We start from the raw sequence: 16245 nt of genomic DNA on the forward strand, positions 1-16245 counted from the left end.
AGATCAGCAGGAACAAATCCAGCGATTTAACCTGCTGAACCCTGAGAGCGCTGAAAGACTGAAGGAGGAGGAGGAGGAAAATAACTTGAGGCAGGAGGACAAGGAAGTAGAAGAGAAGCAAACTCACTGATGAGGAAGAGGAGGAGGAAGAGGAGGAAGAACAGAATGACAACTGGGAGGAAAAGGAAGTGGAACGGATGCAAAGGAGAAAATGAGGAGGAGGAAAAAGACTCAGGACGACAAGGAACGAGAGGGAAAAGAGGAAGAGGAGGGTGAGACTGAGGGGGATGAAGAAGAGGAGAAAAAGAGGGATGAGGAGGCTGAGAAAACGATGATTCAAAGAGAGAAATTGGTGAAGTTTTCTATCTTTTTCTTAAATTGAGTTTCAGGTGACGAAGTTTGACATTTTGAAGCCGTTCAGTCACGGCTTCTGTTTCTGGCGCTGACGGAGGGAAGACGAAGACACGAGGCCGAGACCCGATGATCACTCAGGAGGCGTCGGTAATAACACAGTGTCTGTCAGTGGACACACACACACACACACACACACACCAACACACACACTATTCACTAATCAGGTCCGTGTGTTCAGAACAGCGTCTGGAGTCAGATCCACTTCCCCCGGGTTCATCGTTCTCGCTCTGAATGAAACAGACTCGAGAAAGACGAGGAGGAGAATTCACATGAAGCTTCCAGAGTCGTGACTTTGCGTTTCCTCACTGTTCGTGTCTCGTTTTCCTCCTCCATCGTCACTCCGCTGCCTTGGCCGGTCCAAAAGGTCCCACCATCTTCATGGCAGCGTAGTTCTGCGGGTTTGAGAAGAAAAGAAAAAAAAAAAGATGCAGGAAGTTATTTTGCACTTCGGTCATGTGTTTTTTTCTTTTTCTCTCTCAGCCTGGTTTGATTTCATCACCGATGCTAATGCTAATGCTAATGCTTTTATTGTGTTTACTGTCTCATCCACAGACACCTTCTATTTATTACTCCTTGTAATCCTCCGTCATTTCCTTTATCTTGATTCTTCTTCATGTGTTTGGACTTAAATTTACTTTACTGTTGTGCTAGTTTTCAGAAGTTACTTTTATTCATCTCTAATTTCTAATAATCTGAATCTGCATTAGTTGTTACCCCGGCAACAACTTCCTGGTGTCATATTAAAACATACACTGTAAAAAAAACTACATACAGTAAATAATGTTGTTACAGTATCACCACTTCACACAACATGATGAAAGTATAACTGCGCTGACATACAAAACATTCATTATTTTACAATGAAAGTTAATTAAAGAATACGGTTCCATTTCAATTTAATTTTCCTCTTTTTTTAAAGTTTATTTTTCCTGTTTTTGTTTCTTTGTATTTATAATATTTTTGATTTTTTTTTTTTTTCATCTCAGTCCTTGATCTCAAACTTGCCGGGAAGGAGTAGAGGAAGACGCCGAGGAAGAGGAAGAGGAAGAAGAGGATGATGAAGAGGATGATGAACCACTTGAAGCGCCTCCACAGGATGAACTTGAGGGTCTTGTAGGGGGAGGAGAACCAGAGGAAGGAGGTCTCAGGACGCCTGGGAGGAGAGCAGAGGGAGGTTTACAGATCATGATCGCTGCTACAGTGTCTGTGTGTGTGTGTGTGTGTGTGTGTGTGTGTGTGTGTGTGTGTGTGTCTCTCACTGAGGTTCCTCCAGGTGTGGGTTCATGTTGGGCTCATCTCTGCCGACGCCGGCCGGCCGCTCCTCCTGCTCCTGCTCCGTCACGATCTCCAGAGACATCTCCACCTTCCCCTGAAACACAGACAACAGACGTGTCCCTGAGCGTCTGTGTGTGTGTGTGTGTGTTTGCTAATGAAGGAAGTGTGTGTGTGTGTGTGTTCTCACAGCGATGATCTTCTGTCCGCTCTGCTCGCAGGTGCAGGGCCACCAGCCTTTGACCGTCTTCTGTTCGAACAGAGACACCAGCTTGTCCACCGGCTGGTCCAGGAGCTCCAGGTTACATTTCTGCGGAGACTTGGCCGGACGCAGCATGTGGTTCAGGTCCATCACCAGGTGACCTGAGGAGACATTTAGAGCGTGTTCACACGGTGCTGGGCCGCGAGGGACAAAGTAACCATGGCAACCAGGAGGTCAACATCAAACAACGTCACGCCGGGCTGAGAGTTGGCGCTCAGTGTCAATGCTCAGTTTATACAGTGAAACTGAACATTATAATTGTTTCACTTACTCACATTGACTTTAATGAGTGCAAAAGAAACACATTCTTATGTTCACTGATTTTTATATTTCAGCCATTTTTCTTTTTCCTTTTTTTCTAAACTGAACTTATATAAATGTTCTGTTTTTTAAATTAGTATCTTATTTCTTTTTGATCTTTTTTATTCCAAACAAACGCTGAATGAAGAAGATTTATTCCCCAGTGTAAAAAGCCTTACTGAATTTATTATGTTTGAAACTGGACACTGACGTCTATAAAAATGTCAAAAATTGTGACTGTAAGATGAAAGAAAAGTGAAATATTACTTCATGGGTTTCTAATTTAAACATCATCACTCATTTTTATATAAAACATCACTTATGTAATGGATGAAAACAATAACAACATCAATGACACGTGTTGTTTTCAGTTTCTCCCGCTCGTGTCTTCAGTTACGAGGCTTCTGGGAAACGATGCTCAGGTCAGTAAAAAACCAGCAGCGTCAGTTCTCCGTGTTGCCAGGTTTTCTTACTGACTAATTAGGGAGTAGTGAATTGTGGAGGATCCTGTGGTGAGCGGTGGTTGGTGAAGTTTTGATCACTGTTGACATTCAGTTTGGAGGGATGCTGGGCTGATGGACGGCTGGGGAGAAACAACACGTCCACTGGAAATGTTTTTCCAGGGGCTAGCTGCAGTTTGACGGGGTGATTGTAGGAAAATGGCTCGTGTCTGACCCTCCCACCGCGCAGGGAGATTAACAGCCAGCGGTCCGAGCTGATGAGCCGAAGACAGACAGGCGCGGAAAAAATGCTTTGAGGTGGCGACACGGCCGCAGACTGGACGAGATGCGTAAACTCGTGCGGGAGGAATCGCTGCAGCGGAGCGAGACGCCGATGGACAGGAACACATCAGGATCTGGATTCCTCATCTTCCTCCTCCTCCTCCTCTCACACTGCAGACGGACGCTCGGCCTACAGACCATCATCCTCCCTCGTTTAGCAAAGAGGGAGAAGATGAACTGTAACGGGGGGGGGGGGGGGGGGGCACGGCGGTGAGTTATTTTTAAGGGGACGGGGGTGGGGTCGCGTCAGGGGTGAATGAAAGGCAGAATTTTGACAGCTTGAGTCTCGAGAAGAAAAAATAAAATCGGCCCTTCCTCTCTGTGAAATGTGCCGACACAGCGGAAATGGAGGAGTGTTAATTCTAAAGATAAATGTTATCACAGTAGTTACATCGCACGTACGGTTCCCTGGGTGGATTTAACACATAAACCTCAGTCAGGAATCAGGGGAAAAAACTGTGTGAATGTCTACAAGCAGGAGGGCCAGTGTGTGCAGGATTGCTCTGACTCTGAACCTGCAGAATATGGATCATTTCCAGGAAACCTACAACTGTTTTCATGTCAATTAAAACTGAATAAGGTAAAAAAGGGCCACGATAGCTGAGATCCCATGGTGTCAGATTCACCCGACAATCTGTAATTGTGCTGAAGTTAATGACAAAACAACAAAGTATAATTATTTCACAAGGTTTAAGAAATAAATTTTAGTTGAAAAAGCCACAAACTGTGCTTTAGAGACTGTAGAGAGAGAGAGAGATTGTAACTGTTACTAAATCTGTAAAAATACATTTGAGTTTGTTGTTGCACATGTATCATGATTATCCAGGTTATAAAATCTCTGATAACCAATCAGAAAAGCAGAATTTCTCATTCAAGATGATGTATTTAATGTAACAGCAGAAATGCAATAACTCTTTTTCTCTGCTTTGTTTAAAAGGTCTAAAAACATGAACACATGACGACACATGGAAAACTTGGTAAAGGTCAACAGAAAATAACGAAGCAACACTAAACACATTGTCCCACGCACACACAGACACACACACACACAGACACACACACACTTTCTCGGAGCAGTGTGTTTTACCGAGGTAGTCGTCGAAGGAGAACTTGTCGTTGTCCCAGATCTGGATGGTGAGTTTAGGAGCCAGTTTAGTCTCGGCTTTATCCACACTCCAGAAGTGTTCCTGCAGATACACATGAGAGAGGAACGTCAATGTTAAGGTCAGGACTTCCTTAACTTTGTGATGTCACATCAAAGCAGTCCCCAAGCCCCGCCCACCTGGACCCACCATGCAAACCTTTGCAGGAGTGCTTTTACCTGAAATCTGTTTTATTTTTATTGGATCACTCAGAAAACAGTCAGCCAATCAGAAGAGAGGCTCAGAGCCTCCTCTCTTCTGATTGGCTGACTGTTAGAAATTACAAATATATCTTCTTGTGGATCAAAACTTCAAAATAAAACACAGGAAAAGGGTAAAATATGGGACCTCTAAAATGTGAGTTCATTTCTATCTATTGCACATTTGTGACTTTTTTCCCCCCTTTTTCATTTATCCACTGTGAGTTCGGTTTTTCCTCTTCTTATTCGTCAATAAAAATCCTCGCCTTCAGACAGAAACCTCGTCATAACCAGTTTCAAAAAACGTCTTCTGAAGCCATCGTTTATGTGCAGCTGCTGCTACTGTCATAAATTATTCCCTGTCCCTTTATGAATTTAGTGAAACTGTGTCTGATGAGAGCAGAGAGAGGAAACATGTCGGGAGGCTCCTCTCAGTTCGGAGCGGCACTACGTCGACACATCTCTCACTACATCACCACTTCCACACTCCAGCTGTATGTGTGTGTAGATCTGAACACACACATCCGTACAGGTGCAACCATGTGTGTGTGTGTGTGTGTGTGTATTATACCTATTATCGCCTCTGGTGAATTCACACTAAACTGCCAGACAGTATCTGAGCCTGTCTCACCTCTGTGCTAATGGGCTTCACCGTGCAGCTGGTGCGCGGGTGAGTTTCCTCTCTTTCTCTCTCTCTCTCACTTTCCATTCCCTCACTCGTCCTTTTTATCTGTGTGTGACACCCTTTGGCTGCTGTTGTGTCGATAAAAAATATGGCTTTTCACACCTGAAATAAAATAAGTCCCCCGTGATTAGCAGCAAATGTCAATACTGTAATGTTTCCCTAAAATACTCGGTGAGGAGATTTTCCATTTAGCAACCTCACACAAAGTGGCTGCCTCAACTCCCTCCTCTGAATTTTGTGGATCTTTCTATGAACCAGGACAGATGATGATCGATTTATAGCAAAGTGAGGAGAGGGAGGCTTTTGGCAAAACTTTAATGTAATTTTTCTTTCTTTCCACAGTCGCTTGTCTCTGTTTAAAGCTGCAGTTCTGGGACTTTTACACAAATGAACGTGCGTTACATTGGAACTTTTCCCAGACGAGTCCGCGCGGCGCTGATTAAACCAGGGGAATCTCTCTGTATTTCGCAGTAAATCTGTGGCCACATTCCCACGCTGCAGCAGTGCTAGCGAAGAGTTTTACGTCACCCAGCAATGATGTTGAAAACAGTTGAAAAGGGCAGTAAAAAGGGGAGTCCCCGTTTTTTTTGGTGGCCTGTACCCGGCTGGAGCTGTCCCCAAAAAATGTCCCCTATTTTTAACTGCGCTTGTTTTGGCCAACAGAGGGGGCTAGCTGCTAGTTATAGCAGCTTCAGAAATGAAGCTAAAACCATCAAAATAGAGTTATCCAATTAGTTTTTCTTTTTTGTTGTTGTTGTCTCTAGGCAGAGAAAAGATTAGCTAGTTCACTCACACAAACTACCGAAGAACAAACATATCCAAAGCCCCACAGCCGGAACTTGAAAAAAATTGTTTTTGTTTCTTCTCAGGACAATATTCACAACCTGGAATGCTTTTATGAGAAACACTTTTGATTGTTTTGATCAAGGAAAAGACAGACAATTGGACTTAACGACTGCTTCAAAGGTAGGGAGTCGTTGTTTTATCATATAAGTGCAACAGTTACCGTGGTCAAAATACATGAAATTGATGTATTATATTGAATTATATTATAATACTTCTATGCAAGTGCATCCCAGCCCAGTTCATCACTTTTTTGTGTCCCCAAGAAACACTTCTGTCGCGTTGTGAGCATTTGCAATTTGTTTGTCTGTTTACATTTTCTTAAGTGATGGTGTATTGAGCTCTCAGGGAAATCGTACAAAAGACTCTTGAGCAGGTCAAAGTCTGCGTTCTTCTTATGTGCTTTCTATTATGACTTTTGCTCAGAGGTCTAGGACTCTGTGATGCTTGACTTTGAATTTGCAGAGAAATATAATGTGTTATTACAGATTTTTGCAAATATGCACAACATACCTGCTCCGTGTTTAAATGACAACTGGAGTCGTCTTTGTAATGACTTCACACTGACTCTCTAAATCAGAGTCTAAATCCACATCATGCTCTCACACGTCATAACAACACACACAAACACTGAGTGTAAACACACGACACCCCGCATATGTGTGTGTGTGTGTGTGTGTGCCTGCTAAAACATGTCCGTGTCAATGTGTGTGTGTGTGTGCGTGCGCACCATTTGGCTCACTTTATCCACTAACTCAGTCCAAGTACATTAAGTTATCACTCCACAGCCTTCACAAGCAGGGGTGGGACGCTATATACGAGTGTGTGTCTTAGTGTGTGTGTGTGTGTGTGCGCGTGTAACTGCTCTCTGCAATATCTAACAGCATCAATCAACTTCCTTTTTGTTGCCAGACTGCTAAGTACAGAATCTTGTCTTCTCCCTCATTTCCTCCATCTATCTTTCTCTCTCAAATCAAATCAGCTCTATTGGCATAAATGTGAGGTTACATTATTACGCTAGATTGCATACTGCTGAAACCAATAACAATGCACTTTTTAACAAGAAATAATAACAGAGTAGATGAAAACAACTATTCCTCTAATTTTTATCCCTCAAATTATTTGGAGATTGTGTTTGATGGGCGTCTAATGAAGTGTCTTTTTACCGTAAGGATCTTTAAATAAATGATCTGCAGACTCAACTTGAGTGTCTTGTCCAAACACAACACAGTTTTTTTCTTTATAACTGATTTGTTTGTTCTGTGATATAAGGCCTGTTTAAGTTCTGCTTTTTTGTCTTCCCTTAGGATAAATAACGACTTTTATTTTGCATATGGACTATCAACTGTTTTATATGTGTATATTTATAAATATGTATAAATATATAAATTTGAAATGATTCATCCAGGAAATAATCACCAGATGAATTGTTAGTGAAACTAAACGTTAGTTGAAGCTTTAAACTGAGAATCAAGAACAAATTTCAGTTAAAATTGAGAGTAAATTTCTCAGGTTAAAGTCAGAATACTGAGACAAACACAGCGCTGGTGATGGTGTCCTGGTGATGATACAACTGAGTGTTGATAGTGTTGTTGATCAAGTCCCTGTGACTCAGTGATTAACTCACCAGCCGTTGAGGCTTCAGGCTTCATAAACTCAGTTTCTGGCTCCAGCTGTGTTTTGGAGTAAAAACTCTCCACCCAGCAGAGATTTTCTTTTTTCTTTTCTTTTTTTAAATTTAAAACTCCCTCTCGTCTTTTCAGCGGCTCACTGATTGAAGATGCTGCTACGAGCGGGCGAACGCCATCGTAAAACATGTCGGCTGGGAACGGCTAAAGAGGCTCGCTCTCGGGCCAAGAAAAGCAGATGACAGCCATGTTGTTATTCCACTTTTCAGTGTGATGTTGTTTTAGCTCTTCACTAGAAGTTTCTGTTGAGTCTCGGAGATCCAACAACATCTGACTCACTCGCTCTTGCTAGTGAATTAATTCTGCTGATGGAGGATCACTGCAGATTGGTAAAGGAACGAGAAGAATAAAACATAGAAAACAGTGGAAATGACAGGTATGTAGATTGTGTTATACAACAAAAAAAAGCCTTTGTTTGTATTTTGCATCAATGTCGTATTTGTACGTTTTTCTCTGCCTCCGAACGTAGCTTAGCAAGAGCTTCAACAATTGTTGCGTTTACAAGGCAAGAGGTTATATTACGTCTTCAGGGCAGATTGGAGGCTACAACCGAGTCGCTATCGGAAAAGTGACGAGACGGGTCGGCGCTACCTGGTTAGCGTGCTAACTTCAGTAGAAGAAAAAGAGGCTGAACTCGCAAAGTTTCTTCTAGACTGGTGAGTGAACAGCTGCTAATGCTAACGTTAGCTATGTAGCATTAGCAAAACTTACAAATAGCTCCTTTTAATGGTTAAAACTTCAACCGAAATGTCACCGTCTTCGTCTCTGGTCGCTCCGAATGAACCGTCAGTGAAGTAAAAACAAGTTTTTCAGCAGAAGAAAAACAGATGGATAATAATAAAAATAAAAAAAAGGTAGATGAGAATAAAAGGAATCGTTCCTACCTTCTTGTCGACGACACACAGCCGCTCTGCGGGGAGGTAGTGGAAGGGGAACAGGAACCTGTAGTTGAAGTTTCCCTCTCCGCCCAGAGAGCGGTAGTGGACGTCGGTCTTCTGCCTGTTGTGTTCGTGCCCGTCGAGCCAGCTGAGGGACAGAGGACGGACACGGACACCGGTTGATGTTGTGTGTTACCGTCATTAGTTTGTGTGTGTGTGTCTGAGAGGACGGAGGTCGCGGTCGTACCCTTTCACGTAGATGTCGCTCATCTTCTCCCCGCTGAGGCTGAGGTCGTCCAGGATGACGTCACTCGTGTTCCAGATGATGCAACGCAGGAAAAACCTGAACGACGACAGATCTGATCACCTCAACTATTCATGTATTTATTGGTGTATTGATCACTCTTTACTGACAGTGTGACTGAGAAAAATATAATTGATCAATCGATTGTAAGACCCCAAACTGGTTGGTTAATTAAACTGGTTATAGTTTAATTAAATTGATTGATTGATTGATTAATTCACCTGAATGACTGACAAATATTCATATGACATATTCATTTAGACGGACTAACTCATTGATTGACTGTTTGATCGACTGATTGACAGACACTCTTATTGATGGATTGACCAACTAACCAAGTAACTGACACACTGAACATTAATTGACCACTCGACTGACTGGTTTATTGACTGATCCATAGTGTAGATTGACTGACCAATTGGTGGACTTATTGATTTACATATCTATTGATCAGTTTACTTAATGACTGATTGAATGATGGATTGACTGACTGAACAGCTGATTGACTGGCACACTGGCCAATTGATAAGACTGACCAACTAAGTGATAGTTAGATTGACAGACTGATTGACTGACTGACTGATTTATTGACAAATTGATCCATAGATTGACTGACCTATTAGCAGACTCATTGATTTACATATCCATTGATCAATCATTTAAGTACTGACTAACTAACTGATCGATAGATTGACAAACTGATCGATTGATTGACTGATCTCGAGACTGACTGGAGTTCGATTCCTCCCAGATTTGCTCGTCTACACGACACTTGATGTTTGTGTGCGTCGATGTTTCTACCTCTTCGCCTTGCGTGGCGTGATGTTGAACGGGGGTCCAGGCGGTCCCAGGGACTTGGGGAACATGTCCACCCACATCATCAGACGCCCCTGACGGACAGCACCGACAACCAATCAGAAGGGTGTGTAAAGAAACAAGACACATGTATGATCACGTGGGGCGTGTGTTACCTGCTCTATGTCAGGTTGTAATGGGCTGTACAGCCGCCTGGTCTCCACATGTTCAGGTACCAACCCCAGTTTCCTCAAGATGTGGAGGGATAGTCGCTCTTTAATTGGACCGAGGTGATGTTTGGACTCGTGTTTGTCCTCTGAACACACACACACACACACACACACACACACACACACACACACACACACAGAGGTTTAAGTGTAGGTCATAGCTCTCTTGACTAAATGACTGTTAAAGCTCCCAGAGTGGAGAATGGAAATACAGAAAACTGGGCGGACTGGGAGGGGAGTGGTTCACATAGGGAATTATTCATTATTCACACACACACACACACACACACACACACACACTCAGACATTAATACACACTAAGCTGCTCACTGGTCTCTGCATCACAGAGGGATGAGGAAAATCTGCGCTGCTTCCAAGCAACATGAAAATATCAAGCTAACGTCAAAAGTTTATGACTGTAAACTTAGAGTCACCTCGACTGAGAGGAGAGGAGAGGAGACAAGGAAAGGAAAGGAAAGGGAGAGTGAAAGAGGACAGAAACTAATAAAAAAGAAAGGAGAGAAGAGAGGAAGCTCAATGAAAGGTTGTGAAAAGAAGAGAAGAAAACCAGATTGGAAGAAAAAAGTAGACGAAGGTAAGAAAGAAAGAAAGGAAAAAGGAAGTGACAGAGAGATACAAAGGAGGAGACAAGACAAGGAGAGAAGGGTGAATGATGAGAGGATGAAGGAAGAACAGAGCAGAGGTGATGAGACACCGGAAGAAGGGGACAGACGAGATGAAAAGTAGAGAGGAGAGGTGTAGAAGGAAGAGTGGGAAGAAAGGTGAGTTGAAGGAGGAAGGAAGGTGAGAAGAGACCAGAGGAAACGGAGAGAAAGGAAAGAAAAAAAGTTCGGGGGAAAAGGGAGGAGGAGGAGGAGGAGGAGAGGAAGAGGAAGAGGAGCGCCGCCTCGCAGCCAATTAGCAACCACTTTTGACGGACAGCAGGCTGACGCACGGTAACCACGGCAACTTTGGAAAGAGAACGCGACGGGCGCTCCTCGCTAACCGAGAGACGACCGCGATGTTGACGTTGGCTTGACTGCGCAAAAACACACGCACACACACACACACACACACACACACACACACTCACAGTTGTACCATAAATCACCAAAACGACAACCGTGACCTTGCATCGCAGCAGCTATGGAACATATGTGATGGTTCAGTGTGTGTGTGTGTGTGTGTGTGTGTGTGTGTGTGAAAATTAATCTTGAATATTTATCTCATCGCTCAGCTCTTCAGGTGGTCCTGTGATTGAACCCCCCCCCTCCTTTCCTCCCCCCTCCATCCTCCTTTCCTCCCCCCTCCCAAGTTCTGCCGTCTCAGTAGGAGAGGAGGAGAAAGGAAGGTAAGTGATGAAGAGTGAAGGGAGGAGAAAGGGTGAGAAAATGTAGAGGAAGGAAACAAAGGAGAAAAAGAAAAGAGGGAGACAAGGGTGAGAAAGAGAGGATAGAAAACAGGAAGGAGAAATATGGAAAGAAGGAAGAGGAGCAGGTTCAGAGAGGAAAAAGGAAAAGAGGGAAGAAGGAAAGGACAGTGGAGATGATAACAGGAGAAAAAAGGATTTCTAATACGACAGAAGGACAAAAGCAGGGGTTGAAACATATATAGAGAGGTAATGAGGTACGTGTAGTATGGGACGAGGGAAATGAAAGGCAGGGAGGGGGAGAAAAGAGAAAAGGGTGAGAGTGAAGAGAGAGAAAATGAAACAGAAAGAGAGATATGGGTGGAGTGGGAACAGAGTGCAGAGTGATTTATTTGCTGTGAATTAACTGTAACGTGTAAGAACCACTACATCTGTGCAGTTTGTGTTTTCATTTGAACGGACTCTGTTTTAATGGTGGAAGGTGTGTGTGTGTGTGAGTGTGTGTGTGTGTGTGACGCCCTAAATCGAAACACAACCACACACACGGATCACACACCCAGGTCTGCGACGGTGTACTGGTCTCCCCTGAAGTGGACCACGTCGTCCTGGTAGACCGGCTTCCGCAGGTTCCGCCGCTCACACACTCTGTCCAGCAGCTGCCTCGGGGTCAGCTGATCTCGCCACTGGTTCACCCCCGAGCTGACGGGGCGAGAGACGGAGAAGGAGAGCGTGTGAGGCAGAGACGAAACCAAACGACGAACAGACAGTGAATCGGTGACAGGAGGCGTGAAGCGCGTCCACTCACACGCAGTAGGACTGCGGCAGGCCGCACAGGGCGCCGTATTTGGACAGGAAGCGGTTCTCCAGGTCGATCACAGTCTCCCCGATCTTCTCGTCTTTGGTCAGCATGTCGTGGTCGTACAGCATCACCCGCAGGTCCTTCTCCAGGGGGAGGGAGCAGGCGAACTCAAACATCCTGGAGGAAAAAGAAGGAAGACAGTCAGAGCTTTGATTAAAGCGTTTGTGACGGGACGTCCCAGGACGAGACATTTCTTGGGACGTGATGTTTACAGCTGTACGTGAGATGTGACGTAGTGTGATGTCATGTTATTGTGATGTGATGCATGTGAGTTTGACTGGATGAGAGATTCTGTGACATGATTTGATGGGACATGACGGGACGGGACAAGACATGATGTAATGTGACAGAACGTGATGGGAAGGGACATTACAGGACATGACATGATGAGACCTGATGGGATAGGACGGGACATTACAGGACAGGACATGATATAATGTGACAGGACATGAGACAACATGTCAGATACTCTGACAGTTTGAAACATGAGATAAAAATCCTCTGAAGAAAGAGAAGAAGAAGAAATCTGAACTCTGAATTCGACCCTCTGAAGATCAAAACTTCACCAAAAAAACAGAAAAATGTCTCGTCAGGAGTTTTTCAGAAGGACTGAGCTGATTGTTCAGCCAGTCTCTGAGAGCCGTGTGACGTGCCCCTTGCTCTGCTGCGATCGGTGTGAGTGCAGCGACCCCTACTGGTGTGAGCGTGAACAAGGACTCAGAGGAGAGGAAACACTGAAGAGGATGCAGAGAGGGAGAAGTGATCAGATACTGACTCAACCTGCTGAAGTCGAGCTCTTTAGTCGACCGTGCTCTGAGTGTGACTGTAAACCAGGAGATATGTTCATGGAAAAACATCTTCCTTAGTTTCAATCTGAGCAATGAGTCTTGGCTGGGGCGAGCAAATCCACCCATCGTTTAGCACGTTAGCTGAACAACGATATAGCTGTTCTCCGGTAGGTGCAGCGCATCAGACCTCGCTTTCACTTCTCCGAGCCTCCAACTAAAACCATAATTATATGTGACACAGTTCAAACTGAAGAAAAAAAAAAAGTCAGGACTAAGAACAGTGAGAACCCAAAAAAAGAAAAGCAGCTTGGCAACAGGTGCTTTTTCCAAGGCCCCATATTTAATTATATGTCAGTTGGTTTGTGGTGAACTGATTAAGTGGAAATTTGCTCGGAGCTACGCACAACTAAAACAGGCCGAAAGTGATAAAAAGCCTTAAAGAGCAACTTGACACCGAGTTTATCTTGAACGCAGCCTCCTCCTCCTCCTCCTCAAAAAACACACTCAAACTGTGTCGACATGCACGCGGTGCCAAATCCTCATTGAGTATTTATTTTTTCTCTTTTTGTTTCACCAAATTACCAACCACACACCAACCAACCACGGCTGCTGTGTTCTGTGGCGGATTGTGAAGACGTGGAGGCGAAAAACCCACTTCACAGTTTGTTAATTTTTCACATAGAGTTACAGCGTAGAGTTTCAGAGACTTATTTAAATCCATCAGCTTTAGAGAAACACAAGATGTACGACAATAAATCACAGCACGCTGGATTTCAGGGAAGGAAAAACAAGAAAGAAACAGAAAGTCAGAGAGAGTCCTTGTAATGTAAGTCATGTGCAGGGTTTAAAGCAGAATAACAGACCGAGGTCAGATGATAAATACTGAATAAAAAAATATCATCCCTTTCTTTTACATGTCGCATCAATAAAACTTTGAACTGTGCGTTTTCTTCCAAGTTGAAGTCTAGCGAAGACCAGACTCTCTGGAAGTCTGCAGACGCGATGAGCTTGTGGATCTGGATCGCCCTCGGCGCTCGAGGACTTCCCGGAAGCCGTGCTCGTAAAGTTTAAGAGTCCGCGTGTTCGGGGAGGGGGACGACATTTGGATTCGGCTACAGACAGAGAGACGGAAACCTCGAGGGGACATTACGTACTTTCCGAACACAGGGTCCAGTGTGCAGGGGATGTAGTTTTCATGGTCGTTGATGGTCTTTTTCCCCAAGGTGATCTTCACATAGGGGTCACACTGGAAACACAAAAGCGGGACACAAATTAAAGGGTTTAATATCCATGTCCACGTCTACAATGACAATAATAACCACACACTGTTCCAGCCCCCTCGTACCTTCCCGTTGGCGTCTTTGGGCTGCAGCCCGTGAGCCTGGATGATGTAGACTCGGACCAGACAGTCCTCGATGCCGTTGGGAGGAAGTTTCCTGAACTGCCTCGGGGGGACCGTGGCGGAGGGGTCGTCTGGCAGGGAGTAGATCTTAAACATACCCTAGTTGATGGATGGGGGAGGGGGGGAGCAAAGTGGACAAGACGCAGTTAAAGGGGTGAGTGATAATAAAGGAATTTAAATTCAAGAGAGTAGAGATGATCGTGTAACGGAGCAGGTGACATTTTGTGACGTTTTGTGACATAACGTTATGCAGAAAGTGATATAATAGAATGCGACCAACATTATTTAGGAAAAAATCAAGATGTAATAGAACAACACAACGTTACCGAAACATGAGTAGGGGAACAAAATGAATCATGTAACGTAAACACCAACAACAACAAACCCAGACGTGATGGAGCTGAATAGAAAAGACTGAACTTTTACCTTGAACTCTCCCACCACTGATGGATCCTCTCCTTCATCCTGAGTCCGTCCTCTGTGCAGCTTGAACGTCTGACAGAAATCGGAGAGACCCTCGACACCCTCGAGCTTCTCCAACTCCTGGTCGTACACCTGAGGGAGAGGAGAGGAGCTTATTACACCTTACTGTTGTTCACCTGACAAAGAAGTGGGAAAGAAGAGATGGACAGAGTGAAGACAGAGAAAAAGATATAGGAAGAGAAGGGGTAAGTGAAGGTGTGATGGACGTGGATGAGAGAAAATGAGAGAAGAAGAAGAAGAAGAAGAAAAAGAAGAAGAAGAGAAAGGAATGAAACCAGGATTATTTTAGTGGACACAACAAACTCATATGAACTTGTTTCTGTGTTTTTGGTGAATAATTTATTCTTACGACAACCTGGTGAACAACAGGAACACACACACAAACACACACACACACACACACACACACACACACACACATTATTCTATATGGCATCATAGTTGAGTATTGGCCAACGTAATTCCACTGGTATTGGATTTAAACTGCAGCCAAAAGCTACTCAACACTATATTACACTCACACTGCAGGGGCTGGCACAAGACAGTGTGTGTGTGTGTGTGTGTGTGTGTGTGTGTGTGTGTGTGTGTGTGTGTGTGTGTGTGTGTGTCTAAATGTGCACATACTGTATCTGGGCAGGGGCGTCTATGTGTCAAAAGCACAAAAAGATTCATTTGTTTTCATTAGTGATGTTTGTTTACATCACACACACACACACACACACACACACACACACACACCCTCATTCTTTCCCTATCATCGAGGTATGACAGCTCTGACTGCGACTGTGCCGCTGAAGAGGCGAAGTCTTACAGAGCGAGCTGGAAACAGTGGTTCACTTCAACATCAGACTAACACAACTACTGTGCTATGAAGAGGAGGAAGAGGAGGAGGAGGAGGAAGAGGAGGAGGGTGAATACAAATACACATATAGGACAAGGGACAAGGACAAAAAGATTAATCATACATAATATAAATGTTGTTTAATTGTTCTTTTATCGTCACAAAAAAGAAAGAAAAATGCTCTTTAAACCTGTAGAACTTGCTTGAGAATCTTTATTTAAGTTTTCTTCAGAATAAAAACAAAGAACATCTTCCAGGTAATTCGGCATACTTTTTAACGGCACCAGTTTGTGAAAATGTAAATGTATACAGGTTAAGTTTAAGTCTATAGCTTATCTCATATTTCCTCATAAAACTAGTCACACGCACGTGACAGCGGCGTCGATCTTCTCGTTTTTTTTGTATTATGTGCCACTGGTGGTTTTTGGGGTACAAACCAGAGATACTGGCCTTGGGAGTAGTTTATTAAAATGAGTTGAAAGGGGGAGGAGAAAGGTTATGAAAGCAACAAGATGCTTTCCATCTACTGTAACGTTTTTTTTTTGTTTTTTTTGGTCATTGAGAAACAAAGAGAACAAAGAGGTTAGTTAGGAAAGAGCGATGCGGGAGACGAGGAGAAAGAGCGGGAGGAGGAGGAGGACGACGACGAGATGAATGAAGGGTATACGGTCGAGGATTTGGGCGGAGAGGGGTGAAAGAGTTGGAAAA

At 44.0% G+C, this 16245-nt stretch overlaps 1 protein-coding gene across 10 annotated transcripts in view; it reads right to left on the bottom strand.

Annotated features, from left to right (window-relative positions):
• Positions 1–721: 721 nt before the first annotated feature.
• The window catches only part of dysf (dysferlin), a 68479-nt gene continuing 52955 nt past the window's right edge, over positions 722–16245 (bottom strand). For all 10 annotated transcript variants that reach the window (XM_022761125.1, XM_022761120.1, XM_022761118.1 and 7 more), the window contains 14 exons: positions 14640–14768; positions 14157–14312; positions 13966–14057; positions 11970–12140; positions 11721–11863; positions 9742–9881; positions 9572–9660; positions 8714–8809; positions 8473–8614; positions 4118–4217; positions 1877–2049; positions 1674–1783; positions 1420–1567; positions 722–806 (listed from right to left, as the gene is read on the bottom strand). In XM_022761125.1, coding sequence (XP_022616846.1) covers positions 750–806; positions 1420–1567; positions 1674–1783; positions 1877–2049; positions 4118–4217; positions 8473–8614; positions 8714–8809; positions 9572–9660; positions 9742–9881; positions 11721–11863; positions 11970–12140; positions 13966–14057; positions 14157–14312; positions 14640–14768 — 1746 coding nt within the window. In that variant the 3' untranslated portion in view covers positions 722–749. The remainder of the gene's footprint in view (positions 807–1419; positions 1568–1673; positions 1784–1876; positions 2050–4117; positions 4218–8472; positions 8615–8713; positions 8810–9571; positions 9661–9741; positions 9882–11720; positions 11864–11969; positions 12141–13965; positions 14058–14156; positions 14313–14639; positions 14769–16245) is intronic.

Source organism: Seriola dumerili, unplaced genomic scaffold (assembly GCF_002260705.1).
Source record: "Seriola dumerili isolate Sdu_G_001 unplaced genomic scaffold, Sdu_1.0 BDQW01000388.1, whole genome shotgun sequence".
Classification (NCBI taxonomy): domain Eukaryota; kingdom Metazoa; phylum Chordata; class Actinopteri; order Carangiformes; family Carangidae; genus Seriola; species Seriola dumerili.